Source organism: Magnolia sinica, chromosome 1 (assembly GCF_029962835.1).
Source record: "Magnolia sinica isolate HGM2019 chromosome 1, MsV1, whole genome shotgun sequence".
Lineage (NCBI taxonomy): Eukaryota > Viridiplantae > Streptophyta > Magnoliopsida > Magnoliales > Magnoliaceae > Magnolia > Magnolia sinica.
In genome coordinates, this window is record NC_080573.1 from 219850 (window position 1) to 247325 (window position 27476).

The 27476-nt window shown below is 42.2% G+C and overlaps 2 protein-coding genes across 2 annotated transcripts; one reads left to right on the plus strand and one right to left on the minus strand.

The window, feature by feature from the left end:
* Positions 1-1125: 1125 nt before the first annotated feature.
* Positions 1126-3100, plus strand: LOC131239803 (polyphenol oxidase, chloroplastic-like). The gene has a single exon (XM_058241122.1). The coding sequence runs from the start codon at positions 1342-1344 to the stop codon at positions 3085-3087; it is 1746 nt and encodes a 581-aa protein (XP_058097105.1). The 5' UTR covers positions 1126-1341; the 3' UTR covers positions 3088-3100.
* A 9538-nt stretch (positions 3101-12638) lies between these two features.
* On the minus strand, positions 12639-21457 carry LOC131240345 (DNA topoisomerase 2-like). Its single transcript, XM_058238540.1, has 21 exons — positions 20870-21457; positions 19393-19688; positions 19227-19293; positions 18426-18696; positions 18123-18322; positions 17835-18044; positions 17586-17699; positions 17327-17440; positions 17055-17219; positions 16785-16970; positions 16534-16689; positions 16017-16150; positions 15761-15929; positions 15377-15565; positions 14866-15052; positions 14732-14781; positions 14237-14647; positions 13939-14125; positions 13693-13757; positions 13497-13602; positions 12639-13240 (listed from the first exon to the last, which is right to left on the minus strand). The coding sequence occupies exons 1-21, from the start codon at positions 21419-21421 to the stop codon at positions 12639-12641; spliced, it is 4431 nt and encodes a 1476-aa protein (XP_058094523.1). The 5' UTR covers positions 21422-21457.
* Between the last annotated feature and the right edge of the window lie 6019 nt (positions 21458-27476).

Sequence of the window (27476 nt, forward strand, 5' to 3'; positions counted from 1 at the left end):
ACGGGCAGTTCTGTGGGCTGGCCCACCGTGATGTATCTGTACATCCAGACTGTCTATCCCTTTTCTCAGATTATTTTAAGGCATCAAAACAAAAATGAGGCAGATCCAACGATCAAATAGACCACACCACATATGACTCTTGCATTTAATGCCGCTGACGTTTAATGCTTTGTGCATTTCAATGCAACCAAGCTTATTATTTGGTGTGGTCCACTTGATCGTTGGATCTACCTCATTTTGTTTTGTATGTTAAAGTAATATGAGAAAATGGATTGGCGGTTTAGATGTACAGATACACCACGGTGGGCCCACCCACAGACCTGCCCGTTCGGAGCTAGGGATGGGCGGGGGTAGTACGCAATCCGCGTCCGCTGATAGGGGGCATTCAGTTCGTGAGAAGCCCGCCACTGCAGAACAAGCACCAGTTGGTCGTACATTTGAAATCTCTACCTTCCTGGCTTTTCTTAAAGTTGAAGCTGCAACTTTTTGAGTTTTTAGGCGCTTTTTTTGTTTGCTAATTTTACACGTCAAGTAGAATTAACCGGATTGCGTCCTACCCCGCCGTCTCCAGCTAGGAACGGGCTGGAGCTTTGAGTGGCCAACGTGATTTATGGGTTTTATCCACACCGTCCATCCATTTTTTTAGTATCATTTTAGGTTATAGTCCCAAATGTTAGGAAGATCCAAGTATCAAGTGGATCATACCACAGGAAGCAGCGGTGATAATGATAATCACCGTTGAAAATTTTGTAGGGCCCATCATGATATTTATTTGCCATCCAATCTATTCATAAAGACCTAGTTTAAGATAAAAAACAAATATCAGATCCGTCCAAAACTTCTGTGGCCCCCAAGAAGTTTTCAACGGTAAAAGTTTAATCTCCATCGTGTAGTCCATTTGATCCTCAATTTTGGAATTTTACACAAAAATATTGATACTTAAAAATGGATAGACTGTGTGGATAAGACCCATACATCACGGTAGCCACTCAAAGCTCCTGTCCGTTCCCAGCTGGAGACGGGCGGGGGGTAGGACACAATCAGCGTCTGAATTAACCATCTTGGAGGAAAAAAAGTCAATTCTATATTCCGCGTGGACTTAGTAATCCTGGAGGAGAAAAAAAAAGTCGGTAATGGAGTGCCGGATAAGTAACTTTGAAATTTCTTATCTTAGAATAAAATAATAATAAATATGTTTAATTTTTCATTTCTCACGTGTTCTAATCTATGTTTTCTAGTAAAAGTAAGAAAGAGGCATCAAATTTGAATTTATAGTATCCATTTATTATTATAAATATAAGGTTACTAGCATCATGGGGTATCCACAAATCATAAGGAGGCATGCAGATGGAGTCTCTCCTAAACACCACCAGCACCACCGTTATCTCCTCTATATACCGCCACCAGCATCAAAGGAGGGCAGCTTCAAATTCAAATATTGCTGTACGGGGCCACCATGTTCGTAGCAAAGTGACCTGCATCAGCGGTAATAACAAAAGGAGAGATGGTGGAGATGATGAACAAGCACCATCACTACAAAGACGAAATGTGCTCATCGGCTTAGGAGGACTATACGGACTCAGCAACATTCAAAACAATGCCTTTGCAGCTCCTGTGGCTCCTCCTGACTTATCCAAATGCGGGGCTGCTGACTTGCCTGCCGGTGCAACTCCAACCAATTGCTGTCCTCCCTTTGAACAAACGATCGTTGATTTCAAACTTCCATCTCCTTCAATGCCCATGCGAGTGCGTCCTGCTGCTCACTTGGTCGACGACCATTACATTGCCAAGTATAACAAGGCCATCCAACTCATGAAAGCACTTCCTCCGGATGACCCTCGCAATTTCACGCAACAAGCCAATGTCCACTGTGCCTATTGTGATGGAGCTTATGACCAGGTTGGCTTTCCCGACTTGGAGCTCCAGGTGCACAACTCATGGCTCTTCCTCCCCTTCCACCGCTACTATCTCTACTTCTACGAGAGGATCCTTTGCAAGCTGCTTGATGACGACACTTTTGCTCTCCCTTTCTGGAATTGGGATGCTCCCGAGGGCATGAAAATGCCAGCATTATATACCAACCCCTCATCCCCTCTCTATGACAAGCTCCGCGATGCCAAGCATCAGCCACCCACGTTGGTTGATCTTGATTACAACCTCGTCGATCCCACCACCACTGATAAACAAGTAATTGCCAACAACCTGTCCGTCATGTATCGACAGATGGTGTCAAGTGGCAAGACTGCCCAGCTCTTCATGGGTTCTACCTATCGGGCAGGCGGGGAGCCAGACCCTGGTGCTGGGTCCCTGGAGAATGTCCCGCACGGTCCAGTGCACCTCTGGTGCGGGGATCGTACCCAGCCCAACATAGAGAATATGGGCAATTTCTACTCCGCTGGACGTGACCCCATATTTTTTGCTCACCATTCCAACATCGACCGCTTGTGGAATGTATGGAAAGGGTTGGGGGGAAAGCGACGGGACTTCACCGACCCCGACTGGTTGGACTCGGGTTTCCTTTTCTATGATGAGAACGCGCGACTGGTCAGGGTGAAGGTGCGAGACTGCCTAGACTCCACCAAGCTCAGATACACGTACCAGGAGGTGGATATCCCTTGGCTCAAGGCTCGACCCGCATCTGCTGCTGCTGCTATCAAGGCGAAGAAGAAGGCAGCAGCAGGAGGAGTAGAGTTCCCACGGCCGCTGGACTCGGTGATAAAAGCTACGGTAAAGAGACCCAAGAAATCCAGAAGCAACAAGGAGAAGGAAGAAGAGGAGGAGGTGCTGGTGATCGAAAACATACAGTTGCAGAGGGACGAAACTGTCAAGTTCGACGTGTACATAAACGTAGAAGATGAGAGTGCGAGGGGTCCCAGCTCGACCGAGTTCGTTGGCAGCTTCGTGAACGTACCTCATAAGCACGCAAAGAACCCCACGAAACTCAAGACCTGCCTCAGGCTGGGGATAACCGACTTGCTGGATGACTTGGATGCTGATGCCGACGATGACGTGGTAGTGACCCTGGTTCCAAGGCAGGGCAAGGGCGTGGTCACTATTGGAGGACTCAAGATTGAACTCAGTTCATGAATCGTCCACTTTTCTTTCCTCTTCCTTTCCCTGTTAATTGTGTTACTAATGAAATTAAAAAAAGGGAAAAAAATAAAATGCCTACGAACCCATGGTGTTAAAGATTAAAAATAAAATAAAATGTGACTATAGTCTTATGTTTGTTTTGCGCCGTTCAAAGCTTATTTTTATCTCTTAAACCTTACACGCGTCAATACTTGTACAATTATCCAGACTGTCCAAGCAGCCACGGACCCTATTATAGAACTCAAAATTGCACCAAGAAAATTAATAATATATTAACCGTCTGATTCTTCCCTTTGAATTTGGACCACTCACTATTAATATTCAACCAATCTTTTGATATGCAAGTTAGATGATTAGGATCTCTTGATAAGATTAATTCTACTGATGTGCTCCATCCACTTTGGGAGAAATAATATAAAGGTCTGGATTACTAGATATGAGAGCCACACTAGCAGGATAAGCCAACACCATTTTCTATAGGAAGAGTAACCGAAAACCCCTGCACAAAGGTTTTTAATATCAGCCGTCTATTATTCCTATTTTGGTTCTAGCAAACCCTTATCAATGGGAAGCCATACTGAGTAATACCAAGTTTAAGGTAGGGATTTTTACTAAAATGGCCCTAATATATGTCCGTTTTAAGAAAATATCCTGCCTTTTCGTTTCTTACCTTCTTAAGCCTCCTGAGATTTTTTTTTTCTTTTTTCTTTTTCTTTTTATGGACCAAAATGTCTTTGCTAAGCTCCAATCTCATTGGATGAGGTGGCTATCAGGTGGTAATTTGTCCCACTTTAAGGCTGATCCAATTCATTTATTCTCTTCATGGCCTACTTTAGCTTGACATGACCTCTCCGTGGTCCTAAAAAATGATAATGGTGTCCATTCACTCTCAATTATTTTCTTATGGTGTGGTCCACTTGATATACAAACGTGGCTCATTCTTTGGTCCATAGCCTTTTAGGAAATGCTGACTCTAATGAATGGAGTGGATTTGACACATACTCAATGATGGGCCCCACAGATAGTGTCCTTATGGAGTTAAGGGTCAGGGTCGAGGTTATCATGTGTTAAGGGCTCTGGTTGTTAGGGTACATGTTGTCATGTGTTAAAGGTTGAGGTTATAATATGTTAATGTCGTGCAACTTTGGACATCATTTGTGAGGCCCACCATGGGGTATGTATCGAATCACTCCATCTATTCTCATTGAAATTTCATGAAAGGTCATGGTTTGAAGTATGAGCCATATCTTCCAATCAAGTGGACTACACCACATTAAAAAGTTGACAATGAATGGGTTTTGTGGGCCATAGACAATTGGTATCAGTGTGAGGTTAGCATCTTCCCAAGTAAATGGCGGGCCAAGAAGGGAATGAATGGATTGGATCCGCCTTCCGGTGGGCCCAATGACCAAGTGGTGGCCACAAGTGCCTTGCAATCGAAGCTACAAAGCTTATCCCAAATGTATGATTGAAGCTATAAAGCTTATCCCAAATGTATGATTGAAGCTATAAAGCTTCTCCTAGATGTACAAGTATTGGGCTCCAAGCAAGGGCATTTTCATCCATTAACTTTTTCAGTTACTATTAAAGGACAAAAAATTAAAAAAAAACAAATAAATAAATAAAAATAAGGTTTTACAAAGGCAGGCCAATCATGTGGAAACAACATACTTTAGGGCCATTTTGGTAACAATTCCTTTAAAGTAATGCCTTATCTATCATCTCTTCCTTTTAGCTGCTTGCCTTTTTGGATATGTACCTCAAACTTTTAATTTTTAAATTAATTTCTAAAACTCATCAGCACCTAGCATCTATCTAATCATGCATACACAAATTAAGTTCATAAGCATAAATAGAAATGTGCTCAAATGATAATCTCAAACACAACCATATATAGTGGTTCGGTTTCCCTATTTTACTCCTAGCGGACGCACTCTCCTTAAGTATACCGGTATTCATTATCGGAAGTTATAAATCAGGTTCACCTTTAACCTTTACATGAATTTTCTTAGGTGAACCACTAATCTACATGTACACTCTCATGTCGGAGGCACATATTTCTACTCTTGTCAATGGCTCCCGCAAAAGACTCTAATTGGTTTTTCATTGGCTTAGCAACAACCACTGCTTGTTATAATCCAAGGACTTATGTTCACTCTCATTGGAGGCACCCATGGATATCAACATGAGGTCTTGGGTTCGAGTACTTACCTCAGTGGTAGACTTCGAGGAGTTTCAACACAAGGTCTTTAAGAGGAGCTTGGAATGCTCATTCAAGTGATCAACCACAAGGAAGATGACTTATTCCTATAAGTTTAGAGGCTTAGGATAAGAGATATGAGCGAGGATTCACTTAGGCTTTTAGTGCATCAAAAACGCATCATGAAGCCAAAGAACTGAATGCTCTTTTATAAGAAACGTGTTCCAATTGATATAAAATGGCTCTATCGATCGGATTGAAGGGCCATTCGATGGGATCGAAGGTCCTTCAATAGGATTGAGGTGGTTTTCGATGGAATCAAGCAACAAGTTTTTCTAACTGAATTGTTGCCAAACAATTTTTAAGTAGCCTACTCGATGCCATCGAGAGGGACTTCGATCCCGTCGAGTCTTATTGATAGCCCGTCGATATATAAGATCGAGATCTACTTGAAAGCTATTATTTTTAGGCATATGATTTCACAACAACTTAGCATCTCTTTTAGCCTAATAAGGCTTAAACGATGTCCATTATCTATTTCACAATGATATGATATGGTTCAAATTAAAACTAAACAATTAAATCTTAATATAAGTCTAAGTGAATATTTCTACCGTTGATTTGATGAATAAGAAAGTTCAAGGATTAGATTTATAAGCTAGATTATGGATTAATGGTGGTCTCGTCGATGTAAGTGGCAAGAGTGTACATGTATATACATACATATAAATATATTCACAAAATCATATAATTAGAACATATCAATAGTCACAACTTGTACAAATTGATGGGATGCATGGATGAACGCATGTGTACATGTACACATGTACACGAAAGCTTACAAAACCCTGGGTCGTGACAGTTTTCCATTTTCTTTACTGTCTCATTCAGGTAAACGGGTCCTAATGGATCACCTGTGTTTCGATCATTCACTCTTATTCTTGAGTTTGACGAGTTTGACATTGCACTACTACATCTCATATCATCAATCCAATTCATTATTTAACATTAGGCTAATTAAATACCTTAAAATTCATTGAATCTTGCAAATTAAATACCATACTAGCATGAGGGCAGAGAAGGTGCCTGGCACATAGAGGTGGGCATCGAGTCGAGTCAAATCGGATTGGGTCCAATTCGACTCGATCCGATTTTTCAAGAATCTCGAACTCAATCCGATCTGGGACCGAGTCCAGTAGGACTGACTCGATCCGATCTGAATCCTTCCTGACCTGACCTGAACCTAATCCGACTCGGTTTGGGAAACCGAATCGAGTCGGATCGAGTTGAGTCTAGAGAGAGAGAAGGAGAGAAAGGAGGAGAGAAAGAAGGAGATGTGAGAAACTGGGAGAGAAAGAAGGAGAGAAAGGAGGAGAGAATGAAAGAGAGGAGGGAAATCGGGAGAGAAAGAGGGAGAGAAAGGAGGAGAGATGGGTGGGTGCGGTACCTCCTTCGGGTAGAGAAAGAAGGGTTAGGGTTCATTTGAATTTTGGATTGGATTGGTCCGGATTGACCACAATCTGATGTACGATCGGATCTGAGTGGTCCTACTCTATCCGCATCAATCCAAGCCTTCGGTTCGGTTCATATCGGGTCGGATTCGCCGAATCGGGTCACATTCTACCCAGTTCTACTGGCACGTTCCTTCTCTATTAGGAAGGTCCCTTACTCAGAATCTTAGGTAGTAGATAAGGAGTCTTATAAAATGTGAAACTCTCATATTCTTTGATTTCTAAAGATTTTGCAGGGTGTAATCAATCGTGAAAATTTGAATTTACCAGTTAGTGGATATTCCAAATCTAAGTATTTCATACCCAGAAGCAAACCACATTGGTAAAAGAGCTTCCTCTCTGTTATTTCTCTTTCTCTAATGTGATATTTTACCTGTTATTTCTATGAAGGATTCAGGTTAACCATGCCATTTGAATCATCAACTCAGGATAATGCATTCTGTGGTGCAGCTTGTTCAGAGAGTTGGGATGCTGAGGGTAGCATATCCCATCAACAGGTAAAATATCAGAGCAAGTAGGCTGTTGGTTCCCAAAACCATCACAATCCTCATGGGTTGTTGGATCTAGAAACCATCACCATCCCATTAGGATTGGGCGACGACAAGATCCTCCCATCCAAACGATCCAGTCCAGGTGGCAAACGGGTTCTTTACTCATCAGGAAGCAGCATGGTACATTCGGTCCTTTTTCTTTTGCCTGTTTGGATCTGAACTTCTGGTAATTGGAAAAGTGGTATATCTATCAGAGGCAAGCCTGACTAGTTCAAAATCGGAGCCTGAACCACCCCCTGCTCGTTGCCAGGTCTACTGGTATATCTCTACTGTATGTAACATGAATGGCTATGGACAATTTTACCCATGTTATTTATTCTTCGAAGAGTCGCAACTTTGAAGGGATTCAGAATATAGAGAAGGGTATTTATATCAATTTCAAAAATCTTGATGCTATTAGGCCCTGAAATGAAAAATCACAACATTCATGTAACCTTTGGGCCACCCATTTAATGATGGGGTTGGATATGGTGTGAGATTTGAACCTCCCATTTTAAATGATAAGATTGGATAGGTTTTGAGAGGAGGAAAGAAGCGTCCACATGCCCTGGATGTGGATGTGTCAACCTGGCACCGTTCTTTTTGGATCCTTACCCTTGCTCCGGCAGTAGACTCTCAGGAGTTTCAACACCCGGTCAAGGGTTCGAACATCCATAGGTGGTGAAATACCACTACCGCCTGAGTGTGTGGGGGTGCCTGTGCGTGTGTAAAAATCATCAGGCCAAGACCTTACTCTTGTCTACTGTGAGACACGCCGTACGCCGACAAGACGATTGGAAGACACTAAGGGCCCGTTTGGCCGGTCGGATTGGAAGGGCTTGGATGGTATTGGAAGGGATTGAAAGTCAAATCCTGGGATTGGCCTAGCGTGCCAAACAGAGTCGGTGATCTGATCCCAATCCCATGGATCTTAAGACAATCCACTGACAACACCATCATTACCTTTAAATCCCATCCAATCCAACCTAATCCTTTCAAATTTGCCTGGGACGTGTTTGGTTTGAGGGATTGGAAGGGATGAGAAGGTTTAATCCCAGGATTGGTTCCACCCTAATGCCGTTCAATCCCTCCCAATCCACCCAGCCAAACGGGCCCTAATGGATACCTTTATACTATCCATTGTTTCGTACTATGGGTCCCACCTGATAGAAGACTCCAGTGCCAATTTAGAAATGTGTCAATATGTAGGGCCTTAGATTGGGTGTTGTCCTTTCCCATGCCGAGGATTTGATTGTACCGTAGACTTTTGTCAAAGATGGATTCATGCAAAACATACTTGAAAGGAACTCCAATTGCGTGGTGACATCAACACCATGACCATGTAGCTTGGTGGTGTTAGGATGCAGCAGGATTTGATTGGGCCACCATGATGCTGTGAAAGGTGGGCGCAGTCAAGTACCAACTTGACCTAATAACTTTTCAACATGCTCTTCGATGATGGCTCGATCGATATGCCAGCACGTGGCTTAATCAAATCCTGCCACGCCCCCAACGCCAACGAGCTATCTGATTCGTTTGGAAGTCGTTGGTCTGAGTACTTCGTTGAGCTTAATATCTGATAGTAGTCAATCATCCAATCAAATCTTGTCATACTGTGACGTGGGTATTGGCAGGACAGTACCCAATCTACATCTCACATGACGAGGTGACTGTTGGTTCATGAGCAGGGGAAGTGTCTGTGTTTGAAAGAATGAGAGAGGCCAAGACGTATAATTACTCTTACAATCAGCTGATTATCAGCTTTACATATCAGTTGCTGCAAAGAAAGAAAGTACTATTACAAAACAGGTCTTAATGAAACTCGTCCTCATCCACCCAGCTCGTAATTTACAATTTTCCATGCATGGATGACATCCAACCCATCCAAAAGGTTAGCCTCACCATGAAAGTCACCTAGTACAAAAATAGGCCGCTCTACTCAGGAGGTGGGCCCCACAAGTACTTTGGATCAACTTAAATGCTCCACATGCTTTTCTTATGCTGTAGCCCACATGGTGATGAACTTGATCTGATTTTTGCATGATGTGTTCTTCATGGTGGGGCCAACCTTTTGGATGGGTTGGATGTTACATGTATTTGGTACGTTGAGAGTTATGAGCTAGTTGGACAAAAGATTTCTCTCCTCTCCCCTGACAAGAAAATCAATAACTAGAATCTATGGAGATGAAAACCAAGCATTTCATGCTCATTCCTATGACCTGGACTCCGTGGCTCTGGGCCTTGCAACACGCCTTCTTGCCTTCCATGGTTGCAACAGAAATCAGAAGACCCACCATCTTTCATGGTCTGTTGAAATTGGGCCCCCTTGAATTCTGTTTGGATTGAGAAATCCTTCTTCTCGTTGTGTGTCTTGACCGCAGTCGAGTCCCTTCCTTTCGGCTGCTTATCATCTTCCATCTTCTTTTGGCTGCAGATTTTTTCCTTAGGGGCTGTTTGGCTGTGAGGTGGGACATGGTTTTTAATAGAACTCTTAATTCTTTTTGTGTAGACATGGTTTTTAATGCTTCATGATCCAATGATCCTATATCCATCCGAAAGTCAGTCATAGTTCTAATGATAAATGATCACACTCAACATTGTATGTTAACATACAACATCTTTATATCCGCTTATGTATCACTTCATTGGAACATCCAAATCATAAAAAGAGTGGGGCATACTGTGAAGATCATATGGAGAGAAATGGAATGATCCACTCATCAGTCGGGCCACAAACATACGTTGTTTAATCTCCTTAATTCTATCCTGAGTCGAGTCAGGAGGAATGGTTAAATGACTCAGGTGACTTGGACCACCTTGTTTTGTCTCAAGTAAAGACACGACTCACTCAAGCCCGAAGTGACTTGGGGTGTTGGACCTGATCAGGTCCGACCGAATCTGAGTTGACTCGGATGAGTCCCAACAGACTCGTTTGATTCTTAAGACCACATTGGGGGGTGACTCGTCCGAGTTGGGCCAAGTCAGGCATATTTTCAGAACAGACTCGGCTGAGTCGACAATCAATTCATGAGAAACGATTGCAGCCACACAAATCGACGGACATTGTTGGAGAAAACTATCATGAGATCTCCAAAAGGTAAATGAAAGATGAATTATAGGGTCCTGATGCACGTAACTCAGGCATTTGGGCCATTTCTCGGAAATCCAGACAATTGCGCTAATGGTCCATCCATGGATGGGGTTTTCCTTCCAGAATCTCCCTGTTCTTAAGATCTGCCCCTCCAATTAGTGGACCACAAATTGACGATAACGAGAAAAGAACACTTCAACGGCCTGGGGAAATGGCCAACGATTGGATGAGTAAGATCTATTGATCCATGATATTTTCATAGAATCGCCACCATCCACGGTAGGCCCAATCAGGTTAACCGTCTGGATCAGCAACCACAGCGTGCATAGCTCTTGAGAACCGCCATCAGATCATGCAGTTGATGAAACACAGGGTTATCGTACGGATTACCAATACCAAACCATAGAAAAGAGATTTTTCTGAAGATGAAGATTAGTTACGCACCTGCGCACGGTAGACTGCAGAGGAACAAACACCTGAATTGCTGGAACGGAACCGAGGATGATCGGCAAAACCCTTTTTTAATTCGGTTCTTATATTGGTGGGGCAGAAGAACCGGAAAGGGGCCACACGCGTTAAATGGAATGAGTCACGTGTGAGGGGTCCGTTCATAGGGTGGGGCCCACCACAAAAATGCCATGATTCAAGAAAACACGCGCAGACACATCCAGTGGATCAGACTCGTGTAAAATAATCCAGGCCGTCTGAATAGTGGGCCACATCCTGATTTCGGTATAGATCGAAAATCAAAATGAGTGGATGATCTTAACTATCTAATTCCACCCTTTCGGATCTGCCGTCCAATACTTGGCTCTGATTACCAGAGATTTCATTTGAGCCGGCATTACTTTTGCTTCTACGTCCCTCAGTGGACTCAACCGTTATTTTCGCATGGGGCCCACTGCAAGTCATCCGGTTGGATGGCTAGGATTATTCAATTGGATGAGAGAATCTACTGTAGCCTGTAAAGCTCTGCTCGTGATCGTCCCTTGTTTTAGAGCAATGAAACAACGTGACCAGTCGAGCATTTGATTGGCTGACGCAAACTGGACATAGATGGCCTACCTTTCGGTGGTCCAGATCGTTCACACGTGATGCTTAACCAGTCATGATGTGTTAAGTGAGGGAGACCCCACAAGTCTTCCGCAATGAGGGGTTTCCATTTTCATCCGACGGCTAGGATCATTTGCTAATGGAGAATGGGGATGGGTCTATCAGAAGGTGGGCCCAAAGGTAGGCCCCACCAGAAGAGTACCATTGCTTGGATCGAACAAAAACAAAAGGCATTTTTTTTCCCATCTACAGGATGTATGAGATCTGAACCATTCATTCAGTGGTTCCTAACACAGATGGGTTGTAGCCAAAAATAAGCACTGATCAGAGACCGTTGATCTGGTGGGTCATTTCACGAGACCACTCTTCTCCTACCGTTTCAAAATTTCAGTTACAAAAGCTTACAGAACCAGGAAATGATCAATGGTATGTGAGTTTCCACATGTTTCAGCTACTTGGGACCCACTGAGATGTTTCTGTACCATCAAAACCGTCCATCAAACGTGCCCCCCGATTTAGGCCTAGATCCCAACAATCCATAATCCAAAACTCATGTGAGTCCCAATGTGGAGGGGGAGGCCCACACCATGCATACTTCCGAATTGCATTAGCTACCATAGGGATTTACATACACCATCCAATCCAATCATCAGACACTTCCCACCAGGACAAAGGCGCATCTCAAAATTTAGACCATTCCATATCTCAGGTGGGCCACAATGTGGAGGGGGAGGGCAACCATAGATGCATACATGCGCCATCCAATACAGTCAATCAGACACTCTCCACCAGGACAAAGATTCATCTCAAAATTCAGACCATATCATCCTTAGGTGCGCCACACCATATGAATTTATAGGTTTTCAGTATAAATTTACATTGATCTCTGTAGTTTGGCCCACCTGAGTGTTCGACAGGTCTTCTTTTTTTTGGGATGTACGATGAACAAGAGTAACCAACAAGATGCACCGGTTAGGATTCTACTCAAACATCACGTTGGTTTCACTAAACCGCACGGGAACACATGTACCTTCTCGACGGATGTGATCATTCCCGCGGAAAACAATACGACTTTGAATTTCAAATTTCAGTTAGAATAGAGAAATGCTTTCCCCATGTTTCAACTAGCCGTTACAGTCAAAGCTAATTAATACTTGTTGTTATTCCGCGTCAAATTCAGAATCGTCAGTTGCATCTTCTTCTTCACCCTCAGAGTCGCTCACAACATACTTTGCGGGTGCACGATTCACTCTCTGTGACCGGGCCCTCGGTGGCGGAATGACCATGTTCGTCTGGCTGGAAGAAGACGAGCTGCCTGATTCCGGGGATCCATCATCACCCTTCTTGCCATTGATCCTGCCCAATACGGAGCTGCTCTTCTTGTTGAAAGGCGAAGCTCTCATCTTCCTCACCTTCTTCTCAGGGGAGTTTGCAGCATTTTCCGCAGCCTTCAGCATTCCAGTTGCCAGCTTCTGGTTCAAAACAACCGCCTTTACCACTCTCTTTCTTCCCCCTATCGTCGCTGGTTTAGCTTTGGCATTTGCAGGTTTAAGTGCTCCTTTCTTTCCTCCTTTTGGCATTAGCTCTGGCTCAAAATCTACATCATCGTCGTCATCGTTGTTCTGTTTCTCTTCTGGGATGGTTTTCATGGCTTCATCTTCACCATCGGACACCTCAACAAAGGTTGATGAAGACTTTTTGGCCATATTCCTTCTGCTTGGCTCCTTCCTTGGTTCTTCAGTACTTTCTTCGGTTTCCATAGCTATAAATGCAAGTAGATAATTAACAGGAACTCTCCAATGCAGCAGATTTACAGCAAGAAAGATGCAATGGAATGGCATTGTGGTATGTTTGTGCAAGAACCAGGTTATTAGTAGGCCCCATCATGCACACGAAAACGGCTGCTTAAAAGGAAATGACGGATGGCCTGATGAACAGACTGGATCTCATGTGGACATCCACATCATACAGTTGAAAAACTGCAAAGGGACATGGGACATGGATCATCGATCATATACCTGTTTGATCTGAAGGAGAATCAATGTTATACGCTGCCAGTCGTTCTTTCAGCTCGAGCACCTCATCATCTTCCTCTTCACTATCAATGGCAGTCGGCTTTTTCTGCTGAAAGACCCAAACCAAAAAGGCAATGAGAAGTCCACAAAAACAGGAAGATACTTGGGAAATAAGAAGTTTCAGGATTTGCAAGTACACCTTTCTAGCAGGAGCCTTCTTCAGAGCTCCCCTGCCTTTGGGTTTTGCCCCCTCGGGAACATGTCCTACGGAGAGAAAAAGATAACATGCATTGAGATGAATGAAATCTTCAAGATGGGAAAAATGGTAACTGACAATCCACCCATTTCGGGTTTCAATTTCTGTGTTGCCAACTGGCGTGTACGTCCAAACACTGGCTTACTGACAAAGACGATTTTTTATTCATCAGAAAAGAATGATGCTTACCAGTTTCAGTTGTAGTATTAACTGATGCTATGGATTCAACAACAGTATCTGCTTCATTAGCTTTCTTGGTATTATTCTTTCTTGGGTCCTTACCTACTTGTCTAGAAGCCTTAGCAAGAGGCTTGCCTGCCCTGCCCTCCATCTGTCCTGTCACCTCCTCCACCTGAGCTTCTTCCTTCTCATGCTCCTGCATCGATTGAAAATTAGACAAGAAAGACCCTCCGAGAGAGAGAGAGAGAGAGAGAGAGAGAGAGAATGGATAGTCATGTCCTCAAAATTGGGATGAGACGAGACGTACATCAAGTGCCCTAATGAAAGCATCAAGATCTTTCATCCATAGAGACTTTGGAGTTTCCTTCTTCAATTCCTCCACCTCCATTTCTTGCTTTCCCTTTTCAGCCAACAACTCTTGAACCTTTTCCAGCGTCAAGGTTCCAATCGGCATCAACAGTAGATACTCGTAATCACTTGCTCTTGCAACTCTTCCCACCTCTGGTGTCTCTTCATTTTCTTCTGATTCCATTGCCTCGCCGGTATCAACACCTTTCGTTTTAGGGAACGGTGTGAAACCCTTCTGCTGCAACTCGAGGACCAGATCCGCTCTCTTCCTGTTACTCACAATAATGTCTCCTTCTACCACCCCGATGATGAATCTGACTTTATTAGACAATCTCAACAGCTTTATTTCAAGATTATCCAACATTACTTTCTACATGAAAGTATCAAGCAAGTCAATACCAGCATCTTCACAATTACCCAAAAGAAAAAATGGGGGGCCTAGATCAAAGCTCACCTTTCTCTTTACATAGAACTCGAGTCTTAAATGAAAGAATTCTTCAAGAACTGCAATAAAAGAAGGCACGGTGACAAGAAAGCACATATAGATTTAAGAAATTCATAGAAAGTACATAGAATAAGCAAACATACTTTGTTCAGGACAGTCATATTTCTTGATGACACCCCTTGCATCGAATAGGTGCATGTTGGTTGTGCTGATCGAGGTGGTCATCTTAAATTTTTTTATTAATCCTTCTTGCTTGGCAATATTCATGTTCTCTTCAGACAACACAACCTCAAAATGGACTGTTGTAACACCACTGTTCTGTCTGTAATCCTGCACAAGGAAACTCTCAGATGAGGTTCCAGATTCAGGGAGAGTTATGATCTGATGCTCGATTAAGAGACTAAGAAATGGTATAAATGGGACCCTCCTTTCAGAAACCTGAGGTGGTAGGATCTTCATTGGACAGGCCATGCCTTGCCTCCCCCTATCAGATGATCCTTGTAATCCGATAGAGAAAAAAATTGGAGAGTTTAACCATTTCCTCTTTTGTGGAGTTGTTAGGCCAAACAAAAATTCCATGGAGCATTGGACATTTCCACTTTTGTAAAAGAGGCTTCTTATGAATGATAAATGAATTGGGTTTTCATAAATTACCTTGATGAATGGATCCTTGATCTTATCGGTCCCAGACATCATGGATTCCAAGAATTCTTTGTAATCCTCCGTCCATCTACGGATTGGCAGCTCCGTAATCCTCAACGTCGTCTCATCAACTTCTTCTATGATCCCATTTACAGTATATGTCATACCGCCTTCCTTTGTTGTTGATTTCTCAATCAGCCCCTGATTTGGATAAGGATACTCTCCCAATATTAACACCACAAAACACGAATTCCAAACTAAAGCTATTGAGCAAAGCTTTCCAAGGGTAAATTTTGAATTCTGAACAAAAGCTATTGAAGCGAAGCTATTCAAGGGTATGCTGAATTCCGAACTAAAGCTATTGAGTGAAGCTATTCAAGGGTAAGTTAGAGGAACCTTGAATCCTTTGTACCACGGATCCATCGGCTGCATTGGCTCGTCATTTAACAAGCATCTCAGGTTTGCAACAATGTCTCTTGGATTATAATTAGGAATGTAGGAGCTCCAACCTGTTCCAATTCCTTCACTTCCATTAACCAGAACCATAGGCAGGATAGGCATGTACCTGCATCACAGAAAAGGAATAGCGTGTTAAAAGATAAAGAATTCCTTCATGGTAACTAGTAGAGGCCCCCATGTTTAAAGATTTTACCAAGTGGGTTCAATAGATTGCCCGTCTTCATTCATGTAGTCCAGAAGAACATCGTCGTCCTTTGGGAATAAGAACCGTGTGAGAGGCGATAGACAAGTGAATATGTACCTGGCACTCGCATGATCTTTGCCTCCCTGAATGAAAAAGCATGTGATCAGTGCTATAACAAGGTGGGTGTATAAACCTGAAGTTGCAGATGGAGGATATTGCATGCCAATTTGGCATGTGTGCAGGATCCAGGTTGTTCATCTTGTCTGCTGCTATGTTTGCGCCTTTGCCCAAAAATCAGGCTGGAATAGTCAGCAGGTGTGCCATACATTTATAACAAATGGATGGTTTTAAAGAATCCTGATCAAGACCCATGACTCACCTAATGACTGGAACGGACAGATTTTCAGATAAAGGCGTACAAATTGTGGGGACCATATTGGAAGAACGCCCCCAAGATCTTGTATGTGCACATGTATATTAATAACATGATGAACAGTTATTATTCTTATTCTTTTGAAAAAATCACCTGGTGCCGGGTGCCAAACTGGCCGAGCGGTTGCATAAGGTTTATGTTGTTACTACCCACATAATCCTGAGCCATGCCGATTATGGTACTAGCAAGACTCTGCTCACCATGATGGTAAGCTGAGTGCTCAGATACATAACCAGAAAACTGTGCAACCTGCATCAGGAAATAAAAAGGATGGTTAGTTAATTAATCATCCCTCAAGTTTCTAAGAAATTTCTTGAATTTGGATGTACTGACAGTAAGCATACCTTCGCCTCTTTGACAAAATTCTTCTTGAAAGAACTAAAAAGGATCTTCCTTTGGCCTGGTTTCAGGCCATCAACCATGGATGGGATTGATCGTTGCAAATCCGCCATGGAAAACAATATAAGCTCCTTGTTAACGAAGTCACTGTACTTGATGCGCTTATCTTTATGCTCAAGGTGGGTCCCCGGCTACAAAGATGAAATCTCCATCAGACACTAAAACCAAAAGATGGATTTTTCAATTGCAAAACTTAGATGGTATTTATCTTTTACCTCGAATTGGAGGAGCCAGTTCTTCCTTGCTTCAATCTTTTTCCTGCTGAATGCAAGTTCAATCGCATCCCCATCTTGTTCATCCATCCACATAAACTCTTTCTTGTGTTTATCAATCTCTCTAAAATATTCCTTTCCTTCATTTGCTGTACTTGTACCCAACCCCTGCAGGAGAGAGACTCAACAATGAGGTATAGCAGAAAATGAATCTCTGAATGAAAATGGAATCATCACATTAGGATCAGTTTTGAGTTAATATAAAGACAACAGACCTTGTAGTACTTGGTAGACCAGTCTTTGACATTTTCTCCCAAGCTTTCCTTCCATGATTCGAACTCTGGCATGTTGTAGAAGGGCAATACTTTCTTACTCTTTTTGTGAGTTGCCTGTGCAACAATCATGCAGCAGGATTTAGACGTGCTTGAAAACCCAAAAGAAAAAAATGACTCAATTACAATCAGATCCTCATTGTTTGTATTCTTATTTCATCTTTTTTGCAAGTCGTATTAGCTCTAATCAACTGAGACCAACCTTCACAATAGGCGTTACAAACTCCACCAAGAATGAAGGAATCTTGAGCAGCGACGGCCAGAACATATGGAAGAAATTTATCAGCAACCCCTTAATGTGGGACCCATCATGATCCTACATCAGCATTAGATTCAAACTTTAATTATGAAAGGGAAGGAATTACACTACTACAATCCTACACTAGCAAGCTACAACAACAATTTCTGTAATCAAAGGAGAAAAAAAGGAATGGATCTTTTGGAGCTGAACCTGATCGGTCATTATCATTAGATGGCCATAACGCAAAGACTTGACGCTGTCATACTGTCTGCCCTGCTGCAACCCGAGAATTTTCTTGATATGTTGAATCTCGGCATTATCCATTATCTGCTTAGCACTCGCTTCTCGAACATTCAGGAGTTTCCCTCTCAATGGAAACACGCCATAGTGGTTGCTACCTACAACAGAGATCCCGGCCACCTGTGCACGTAGAAACCCAACTGTAAGCTACAAAGTTGAGAAACCATAATAACTTTGTGAACTCATTATACCACTTACAGCTAGAGCCTTAGCCGAATCTCCTTCCGTCAGAATCAAAGTACATTTCTCGGCGTTTTTCTTCCCAGCCTCATTAGCATCATTGAGCTTCTTAATATCAGTAATCCTTCCAATATTGCTTCCATCAGTTTTCTTCATATCTTTGCTCTGCTTGAAATCTGCCCATGAGAGAAGATTTTCCACGACTCCAGATTTGGCCACTGAATCACAAGGTTCAAAACAGGCCACCTAAAACTTTATACTAGTTTCATTACATAAGAAGAAAGAGGTATGGATGATGATTGGGAATCATATGAGACTGACCCTTTTTCAGTAATTCTTGAGAAAGCTCGCATTTAGATCCGAAACTGCTTTGACGAGTCATCAATGTCTCTTTCGTCTGCGAATCGAATGCAGGGTTGTCAATAAGTGCATTGACGAATACCCACAAATGGTTCTTCACGGTGTGAGGCTTCATGTTCGCATCCTTGTTTTTTTTGTTTACTATGGCCACTAAATGGTTTGCGATCTGGTTAGTCACATATTCGACATGGGTTCCACCCTTGATAGTGGCGATTCCGTTCACAAAGCTGACCTGATAAAACCATCCAAAAGAAGTTCCAATAAATTCATTTACAATCCAGAAATGCTAATATGATGGCCATTTGAAGACAATCTGAAGTGCAGTTCCCAACTATTGGAAGAGTTAATCTGGTGGACCATAGGCCAAAAACTGTAATGATTGGAGAACTCATTGCAAGTTTTGTTTCTTGATTGTAGATTAAGCTCATTTTTTTAGCTAACCATCCATTGTCAAGCCACTGTTCAGATGGTTACAATGATCCAATCACCTTTGCTTTCGGTCTATGGGCAATCCATGAGGTGTCCCACCAAGTCCACAGTCAGGACCAACAAGGAGCCAGTTCATTAAAGATATTCCGGCCTGCACTTCATGAAGCTCCATGAAGTGCCTCCATCATAGTCGCAACGAGCGTTGCATTGCATTAAACATGTTCCGGCCCACACTTCATGAAGCTCCATGAAGTGCTTGCCTCCATCATAGTTGCAACCCTTCACACAGTGCTAGTCAAGCAGAATCAATGGATGGAAGTAGTTTCTGAATACCTGTTGAAAGTGCCCATCACTCAAACTCACGCAAATTTCCCACCTGTCACTGACCTTCTCCGTGATCCTGATAACATAGCCAGGCAAAGCAAAATGAGAAAATTAGCATCCGAAATTAGGAAAACTTGGACAGACGGGTAAATTTCTCAAAATTTTAAACACCAACCTCGGTACGGATTCAACCTCACGGGACTTGGCAGCAGATTTTAGGAAAAGATTAATATAATCAAGGAACGATTTCACGGGCACCTTCTGTCCGTTCAACTCAACCTTTACTGTCTTGCCGAGGCATCCAGCCACATCGACTACTCGTTTCTTCATTAAAGCAACAACGTCATCTTCCAAATGGGCCATATTGAACTTCGCCAAGTCAGGCTTAAAAGTAACTTTGGTCCAGTTTTCGCCTTCCTTGCACTTAGTAATGGAGGGCTCTGATTTATTTCCCATGTTGTTTGTGAAAACCTTAGCAGCAGGAAAAATCAAAAGGGCAGATGTATGTAAGCAAAATCGTGAAAGCATCATAAGTTTAATTCAGAGAAATGAGTGAATAATTGAAATGTTGAGCCTTGATTTCAATTTTAATAGAAAGAAAATAAGGTTGTTATTGCAAAGAGGAACGGCGGCCTGCAACCCATTGTAGGTTCACCTCAGCTGCAATGAATTACACGTGCCAATGTGTCAAGTGTCTATGATATCCAAGCAGCGCAAAAGGTGGAACCCACCCGAAGATAGCCAATGGAAAATCGGGCCAGCGAAATCATCAAGACAGCCATATCTCAGATGAAAACAATGGAGGTCTTGAAGCAGTCCCAGCCAACAGACTGATCCAATGTACACATGTGACCTCCCTGAGGATGGGACTGACCTGATTTTCTCAACCAGAAATCTTCATGGTGGGGCCCATTTTTTGAATGGTGGTTCATATCTGGATCACGGTTGCCACATTGGCATGTGTGAAAGGGGTTGTAACTTAAGCTCACCTAGGTACTCATTCCTCATTGCTAAAATATCCAAATGTCAATCCCACCTAAAAGGGTGAAATCCATTGAGTACATTTTCTGTTACATGAACATCAAGAAATGGAAGTGTTGCTATAACCCTAACCAGATCGTCAGACAGTAAGTGGAAGATCCAGACCGTTGATCTGATGGGCATACACTTGATAACCAATATTTTCCAGATTGGAATATCCTGACCTTTGGACTAGCTGCCCACGAATTGATAATTAACACAAAACAAAAGCCAGCCATCCTCATTTAATTGATGAAGGCCAAAGATCAAATGGTCAAGATCTTCCAATCAAACAGATCTTTGGACATTCTCCCATCAGATCAACTGTCTGATCACCACTAAATCAAGGGATCCTATCATTCCTTGACCCAAGAAATGGAAAGAAACAAGAACATCAATCTTAAATCATCAGAACCCACAAATGGAAACTGAAAATTAGATCCTCATTTTTAAAAAGAAAAAGAAAAGAAGAAAATGAAGAAGAAATTCATTACAACAATATCAAGAAACCCAGATCTTCGGATCGACAGCAATACCAAAGAAACAAAAAACAACAGAAGTCTAACATGTGATTGAAACAAAAGAAGATAACAAATCGACCCAAGAAATTGAATCCAAGATCTCTAAAATACCTGTTTATACTTTTTCTGCCTCTTCCCATCAGCAGTTTGAATTACAAACTCTGTCGAGAATATATTCGTCAGCTTTGCACCATACCCATTCCTCCCGCCCGTTGTCTTCTTCACATTATCATCGTAATTGCTGCTCGTCAGCAAATGCCCAAAGATCAACTCAGGCACATAGACCCCTTCTTCCTGGTGGACCTCGATAGGCACTCCGTCCCCATTGTTGTAGATGCTGATGCAATTCTCTTCGGCGTTGATTTCTACCTTGACAGAGTCCATCGAGGGGTCCCTCTGTTTGTTGTCTGCTGCATTGACGAGGATCTCATCAAAGATCTTGTAGAGGCCCGGGACGTATGTGATGGAGCGGTGGACCATCTCACCACCCTCGTAAACCCAGAGGGTTTGGGTGTGTTTCTCGACCGACCCAATGTAGGTGTCAGGACGGAGGAGGATGTGCTCCAGCTGGGTCTTCTTCTGATAGGTCTCTTCTATTGTTTTTGCAGGCGGGCGGCCGGTGTTGAAGGCGCTGCTGGTTTGGAGCGGGAGCTTTTCGGCCATGGCTAAGGGGAGGACAGACACGGAGATAGTGTCTTTGAGAGAGAAGGGACTTCAGTTAGAGAAAATGCGACCCCGTTGGAAGAGCGTTTGATTTATAAAAGGATGGAATGACGGTAAAGAGATTTGAATTTTCAATTAAAGCGGGATTTGAAATGGACGGTGAAGATGGGGTTGAGGGAATCGGACGGATGCGTTTTGTTGGTTTTGGGATGGGTAAAATAGAGCCCCTGTACGAGCCCCTCTACTTGGATTGAACTTGGGAGGAAGCGGATTGCGCACTGAGAAACTCGGTACGCTAAGCGTACTGAGTAAACTCCGTGGGGCCCATCGTAATTCATGCATTGTATCAACTCCGTCCATCCGTTTTATCATATAACTTTAGTACTTTAAACCAAAAATTAATCATATCCAAAGGTAAAATCGATCACACCACCTGAAACAGCGTGAATTGAAGTCTACCGTTGAAAAGTTATTGGGGCCCACAGAAGTTTTAGATCAAAATAATATTTGTGTTTTCCCTCCATCCATGTCTTTGTGATCCTATGAACAGTTTAGATGACAAATAAACAGCACTGGGGGGGGGGTTAGAAATGTTTCAATGGTGGAAATCAATACTTCCACTGTTTCCTTTGGTATGGTCTACTTGAGCTTTGGATATACTATAATTTTAGGTCAACCCCTAAAATGATCTGGAAAAACGGATAGACGGCATGGATAAACTACATGAATTCATAGTGGGCCCAACAGAGTTTACTCAGCACGATAAGAGCGTACTGGGTAACTCGGTACACAATCCCATTTCGGGAGCGGATTAGGTGTGGCCCTTATTGTGGGGTCTACTTTGATGTATGTATTCCATATACAAGCAGTCCATCCATTTTTCCAAATAATTTTAGGGTATTATAACAAAAATGAATCAAATCCAATTCTTAAGTAAGCCACAAATGTAAATCACAAACAAGCAACTTGCCAACTTTTTTAACCTTCCATTTATATGGCCATCCTTTGGATGGTTTGGATTATTCTTTTGGTATGATTTTAGTGATGTAGCCGGTCATTGGACTATTTCGAAGTATCATTAACATGGCACATGTGTGTTGGACATGTGCATAACGGCACCTTTGTTTACACGTGTGACTCTCCAAGGAAGCTCAAAAAGACATTTCACCCCTGTTTACTTCCAAAATCTCTCTCGTATGAAGGATTTCATTTACATGCACACTTACTTCCATTTCATTTCATTTATATGCATTTTACTCTCATCCAAACACACTTCAATTACCATTTACCTTCGTTTACTCCAGATCATACCTATTTACCTCCATTTACTCCTATCCAAACGACCCCAGGGAGTTGAAACTAATTCCAACTCTCTATCATAATTCAAAAAACCTGAAAACTTGACTCGATGTTCATGTTTCATACCTGATGGGATGGTGCTGATTTCCCACCAGCAGCAAGCATGGCAGACGCTTCTTTTGTCGTTTTCATGTTTCATGCCCAAAAATAGAAAATAGCTCTATTTTACATCATTGACTGCTATATTAGCTAGTGTTAGATAAGCTACTTTGCCAAATCATCACTACCATTTAAAAGCTGCTTTTAAACTCACCATTGCATTGCGAATGTATTTTTTAGCTATTTCCAAATCTGTCTATCCTAGATGTGAATTAAATGTTGCTTTATTTTATTTTTATCCATTCTGAATCGCAGGATGAAGTGAAGAAGCATTCAAGTGTTCCCAGGGAATATTAAGCTGGCACCATGACTGGAATGACATCTATGAAGCAGATATGGGCCCTTTCTAGTCTATCAGTCGCTGTGAGCCTTGTGAATATAGGACACTCATGTTTCAATTGAAATCCTTTAACAGTTTTTGATGGGTGCTGAAAACCATGATGTGGTGATGAAAACTCGAGAACGATGTAGGGGTCTTGTGGTGGTCTGTTGAACGGACCATTGCAAGGACACGTTTAAAGTTTAAACGTCTTATATTGTGTGCAGGTCTTGGTCGATGAAATTACATTTTATTTGCCTTTTCTTGAGCCTTGACTTTTGGGCAAGTAGGGTCCATGAATTGGTGATCCATGCGTTATTCTGGTGGGTCTTGCCATTTATGTGAATTCCCCAAAATCCTGCTGATTGAGCAATTCTAACTCTTCTAGAAGTTACCAGAAGGGGAGGGGAAAAAAAAGAGAGGATGATTCCCACTGTGGACCAAAAAGGCCAAATAGTGGATGGTCATTAGCTATGAATCAGGAGGATTTTTGAGGCATGGTCTGTCCATGTCATGGCCCATTGGATCAATGGTCTGGATCACAGAGACTTGGTGCCCATTTTTCCATAGTCATTGTTAAAAGATTTGTCAGACGCCTTCATATTTCTGATTGGGTTTTTTTTTTTTACACACGCACCCGACATACACCCATGCATGCATTAGTGGAATTTCACCACCGGTGGGTATCGAATCCTAGACCTCGTGTTGAAACTCCTGAGAGTCTACTACTGAGGTAAGGACTGGAACCCTCTCGTTGGTTCTCATCCTTGCCTATTCCCTGGAGCTTCTCATCTTTTGACGGACCCTTAGACCTTAATCGATGTTCCACTTCTCATTAGAGTTGTCTTTGCCATAAGATTATGAATATCTATATTGTGGTGCACTGGTGTATATCAACTATATCGGGAGCATTTCGGCTGGGCCTAAAAATGAAATGACTTGATGAGTGGCCATTTTTATGCACTGATCAGATGCCTATACGCTTGCCATGTTGGCACTTGTGCCCTGGGTAGAGGTGATGGTGGAGCGTGCAAACCAATCCAGGCCATTTCCACATATTATAACATTGTGGACGTTACTCCCCATTACAACAAAGAGATGGAGATCGACGCCGTACGGTCGGAAGGGCCAGAATATGTTAGATCCATCATGCTACATTTAGGATCATCTTTCAATCAGGATTGTCCATCTAGTGGGACCAATCATGGATGGGAATTTGTTCAAGAAATGCATAGATAGGATGATCCTAGCCATCTACACAGTGGCCTTTGAATCAACAGTGGGAAAGAAAAACAGTTAATGGCCGATATTTAAATGTTTGAAAACAAAGATGAGTGATGGTTATGGTGCTTTTGACTGTATGATTTTAAAAACATCATCCTTCCATAATGAGGCCCACCAGTTTAACAGTTCGGATTGATGGATGATACTTGTGACCATATTCTGGTTCATCCAACTCAACCCCTATCATCCCCAGTTCGAAGCTCATGATTAATCCAGTTTTTGAGGGAGAGGATTAGCTGTTAACCGGTCAACAGCTTTGTGGGTGTTACGGATAACGTGTGGGGCACACCTTGATGAATAGGTTTCATATCCATGCCGTCCACCCGTTTTTTCAGCTCATTTAAGGCGGTTACCCCAAAACTTAAGAAGATATAAATCTCTTATGGACCACACTACTGAAAAAAGTGGTGAGAAAAGTTTTCTGTAAGCCACAAAACTTTTGGATCAATTTGGTCTTAGTATTTTCTCTTCATCCCGTTATTGTTGACCTTATCAATGAGTGTTATGGAAAATAAACATTAGAGATCTTCTACCAATCCACCTTAGGAAGATTTCAATGGGGAGCATTCAATTATTATTGTTTCTTGTGGTGTGGTTCTTAATTTTTGTGAATAAATCTTAAAAATGACTATAAAAATGGATGTACATAGTGGATATACAACATATGATTAAGGTGGGCCCTACGGCATAGGTAACAGCCACTGAGCTATTACTTGGGTAACACCAAGCCTGCGCCCACTTCTGGAGTCGGTCTCACCATCCACATCGCCCCAATCCTTTTGTATTAACTAGCCTGAAAGTTGGTTGGGTTGGTTTTTAACCCTAGCTCAACTCAAGGTTCTTCTTATATATGTCAACCCTAATCTAACCCAACCTAAACTTGGGTTACGAATTCTCGACCTAAGCAAGCTAGGTTGAATTGGTCGGGTAAATATATGCTAATATTTTCATTATTACATTAGTCTATTATATTTTCAATACACATTATTTTTTGTAACTATAATTCTATTAATCATATAAGGAGTTATTTATCGTAAAAAAGTTCACATTTTTTTCAAACAAATAAAATAAAAATATAAGACAACTAATATTTTAAAAGTCTAAGTTATATTGTGTATCAAGCAATCTATTTGAGAGAGAGAGATCCAACATATCTTATTAACTTGAATCATTGAAAATGATGTGGACCAAAGAAACCGATGGCATTAGAATTTCATGTGCCTTTAAAACAGGCAATGCATTCTCAATTATAATTAATTTATAAGGATCTTATATATTGATTGGGTTTAAGTTAGGTCAAGCAACCCGAGACCTTAACGCGAGCCCAATTCAAAATTTATTGATTGGTGTTTGTATAGTCCAAGCCCGAGGCCAAACCCAATATATTCTACTCAAACCCAACCCAATGTCAATAGAGGCCAGTCGGATTGAACCGGCCCAACTTTCAGCCCTAATAGTAACTGCCCAGCAAGGTTTGAAACATGGGCTCGTTCTTGAGGACTGGAATCCTCTGCCACACTCAAGTATGTGGGTCTACCATGTTGAATCGGTAGAATCCACTCCGTCCATCAGGTTCTATCATGTATTTTAGGCCCACGAAGAAAAACTCAGCCAGGTTCACTACTTAAGTGGATCAGGACACAGGGACCCATGGAGATGGGATGCCAACCATAGATTTGTTCGTGGACCCACCATGATCCGTACCAATCATCAAATCCGTTAGTCAAGTTTAAATCACTAGGACAAAGGGATGGTACAAAACTTAGGCTGGCCACAACGTGTGAGCTTAGCAATTTTCGTAGATTTTAAATTGTTTCCATTGATGTTGCCGTATGATTTAAATCCGGCTTCTAACCTGTATATACCATTCAAAGAATTGCTTCAACCTGATGGATGGAATGGATTTAACATATACAACGTTGCGGACCCCACGTAGCTTGCGTTTTTTAGGCGCTGTATAGAAAAGGTGCGGTAGGCAATCCCGGTCCCGTTTCTCGAAGTGGCCTGTCAGTTTACCAGGACGCGGATTGCATGCTGACAGCGCCATCATGATGTATGTTTCTTATCCACACCTTTCATCCATTTTTTCAGAATTTTTTATAGCATGAGCCCAAAAATGAGAGAGATCCAAATTCAATATGGACCACGCTACATGAAAGAATTTTGATTAAAAACTCATCATTTAAAACTGGTTGGGAACCATAGAAGTTTTGAGTTAATTTGATATTTGTGTTTTATATTCGTAGTTGGATGGATCCTTACTCTTACTCGGGTGGTAGACTCCCCGGAGTTTCAACACCGGTGAAGGGTTGGTATCCATATATAGGTGGTGAAATCCCACTACGGCGTGAGCGTGTGGGGTGTGTGTTCAAAATAAATAAATAAAATAAAATAAAATCAACCGGTTGGATGCCAAATAAACATTTCATTACGCTCTAGAAAGTTTTTAATGGTGGGCATACAATGTCCGTCTTTTTCCTGTGGTGTGGTCGACTGTGGCTTCGGATCTTCTTCATTTTTGGGCTCACGCATTATAATAAATTTTTTTAAAAAAATATGGACGGCTTGGATAAAACACATATATCATGTGGGCTCACAGAGCACTACTGACGCTATCAGTACGCAATCCATGTCCGATTGACCAGTCCTTTCACCGATCACCATTTTCTTGACCGTTGCATCCGTTGCAATCCCTACCGTGCAAATTATGGGCCCCGTGAATGATTATATCAGGAAAAAAATTAGTCGAATTAGCTAAACCATCTCTCTGTATTCTTGTTGAATGGGGGCTTTTGATCAGTTTTTTATAGCCATCCATTCGTTAGCAAAAAAACATTGATGGTCAGGATCTCCTGAAGTACCAGTACGGATTCTGGGAACTCCACATTCAAAGTAGACATAGGGTCCGCTGATAAAGGGCTAAATTGCGCCCGACGTGCACCGAATCCGTTGAACCAGGGACATCAACGTCAACGGCCGGTCGCGCGAACTCGG

Excerpts from the sequence above, each read along its gene's own strand:
- LOC131239803 (XM_058241122.1), top strand. The coding sequence starts at position 1,342 with ATGCAGATGGAGTCTCTCCTAAACACCACCAGCACCACCGTTATCTCC.
- LOC131240345 (XM_058238540.1), bottom strand. The coding sequence starts at position 21,421 with ATGGCCGAAAAGCTCCCGCTCCAAACCAGCAGCGCCTTCAACACCGGC. Across the intron at positions 18,045-18,122 it reads ATTCGGCTAAGGCTCTAGCT|GTGGCCGGGATCTCTGTTGT; the intron begins GTAAGTGGTATA and ends CTACGTGCACAG. Across the intron at positions 16,690-16,784 it reads ATTTTGTCAAAGAGGCGAAG|GTTGCACAGTTTTCTGGTTA; the intron begins GTATGCTTACTG and ends TTCCTGATGCAG.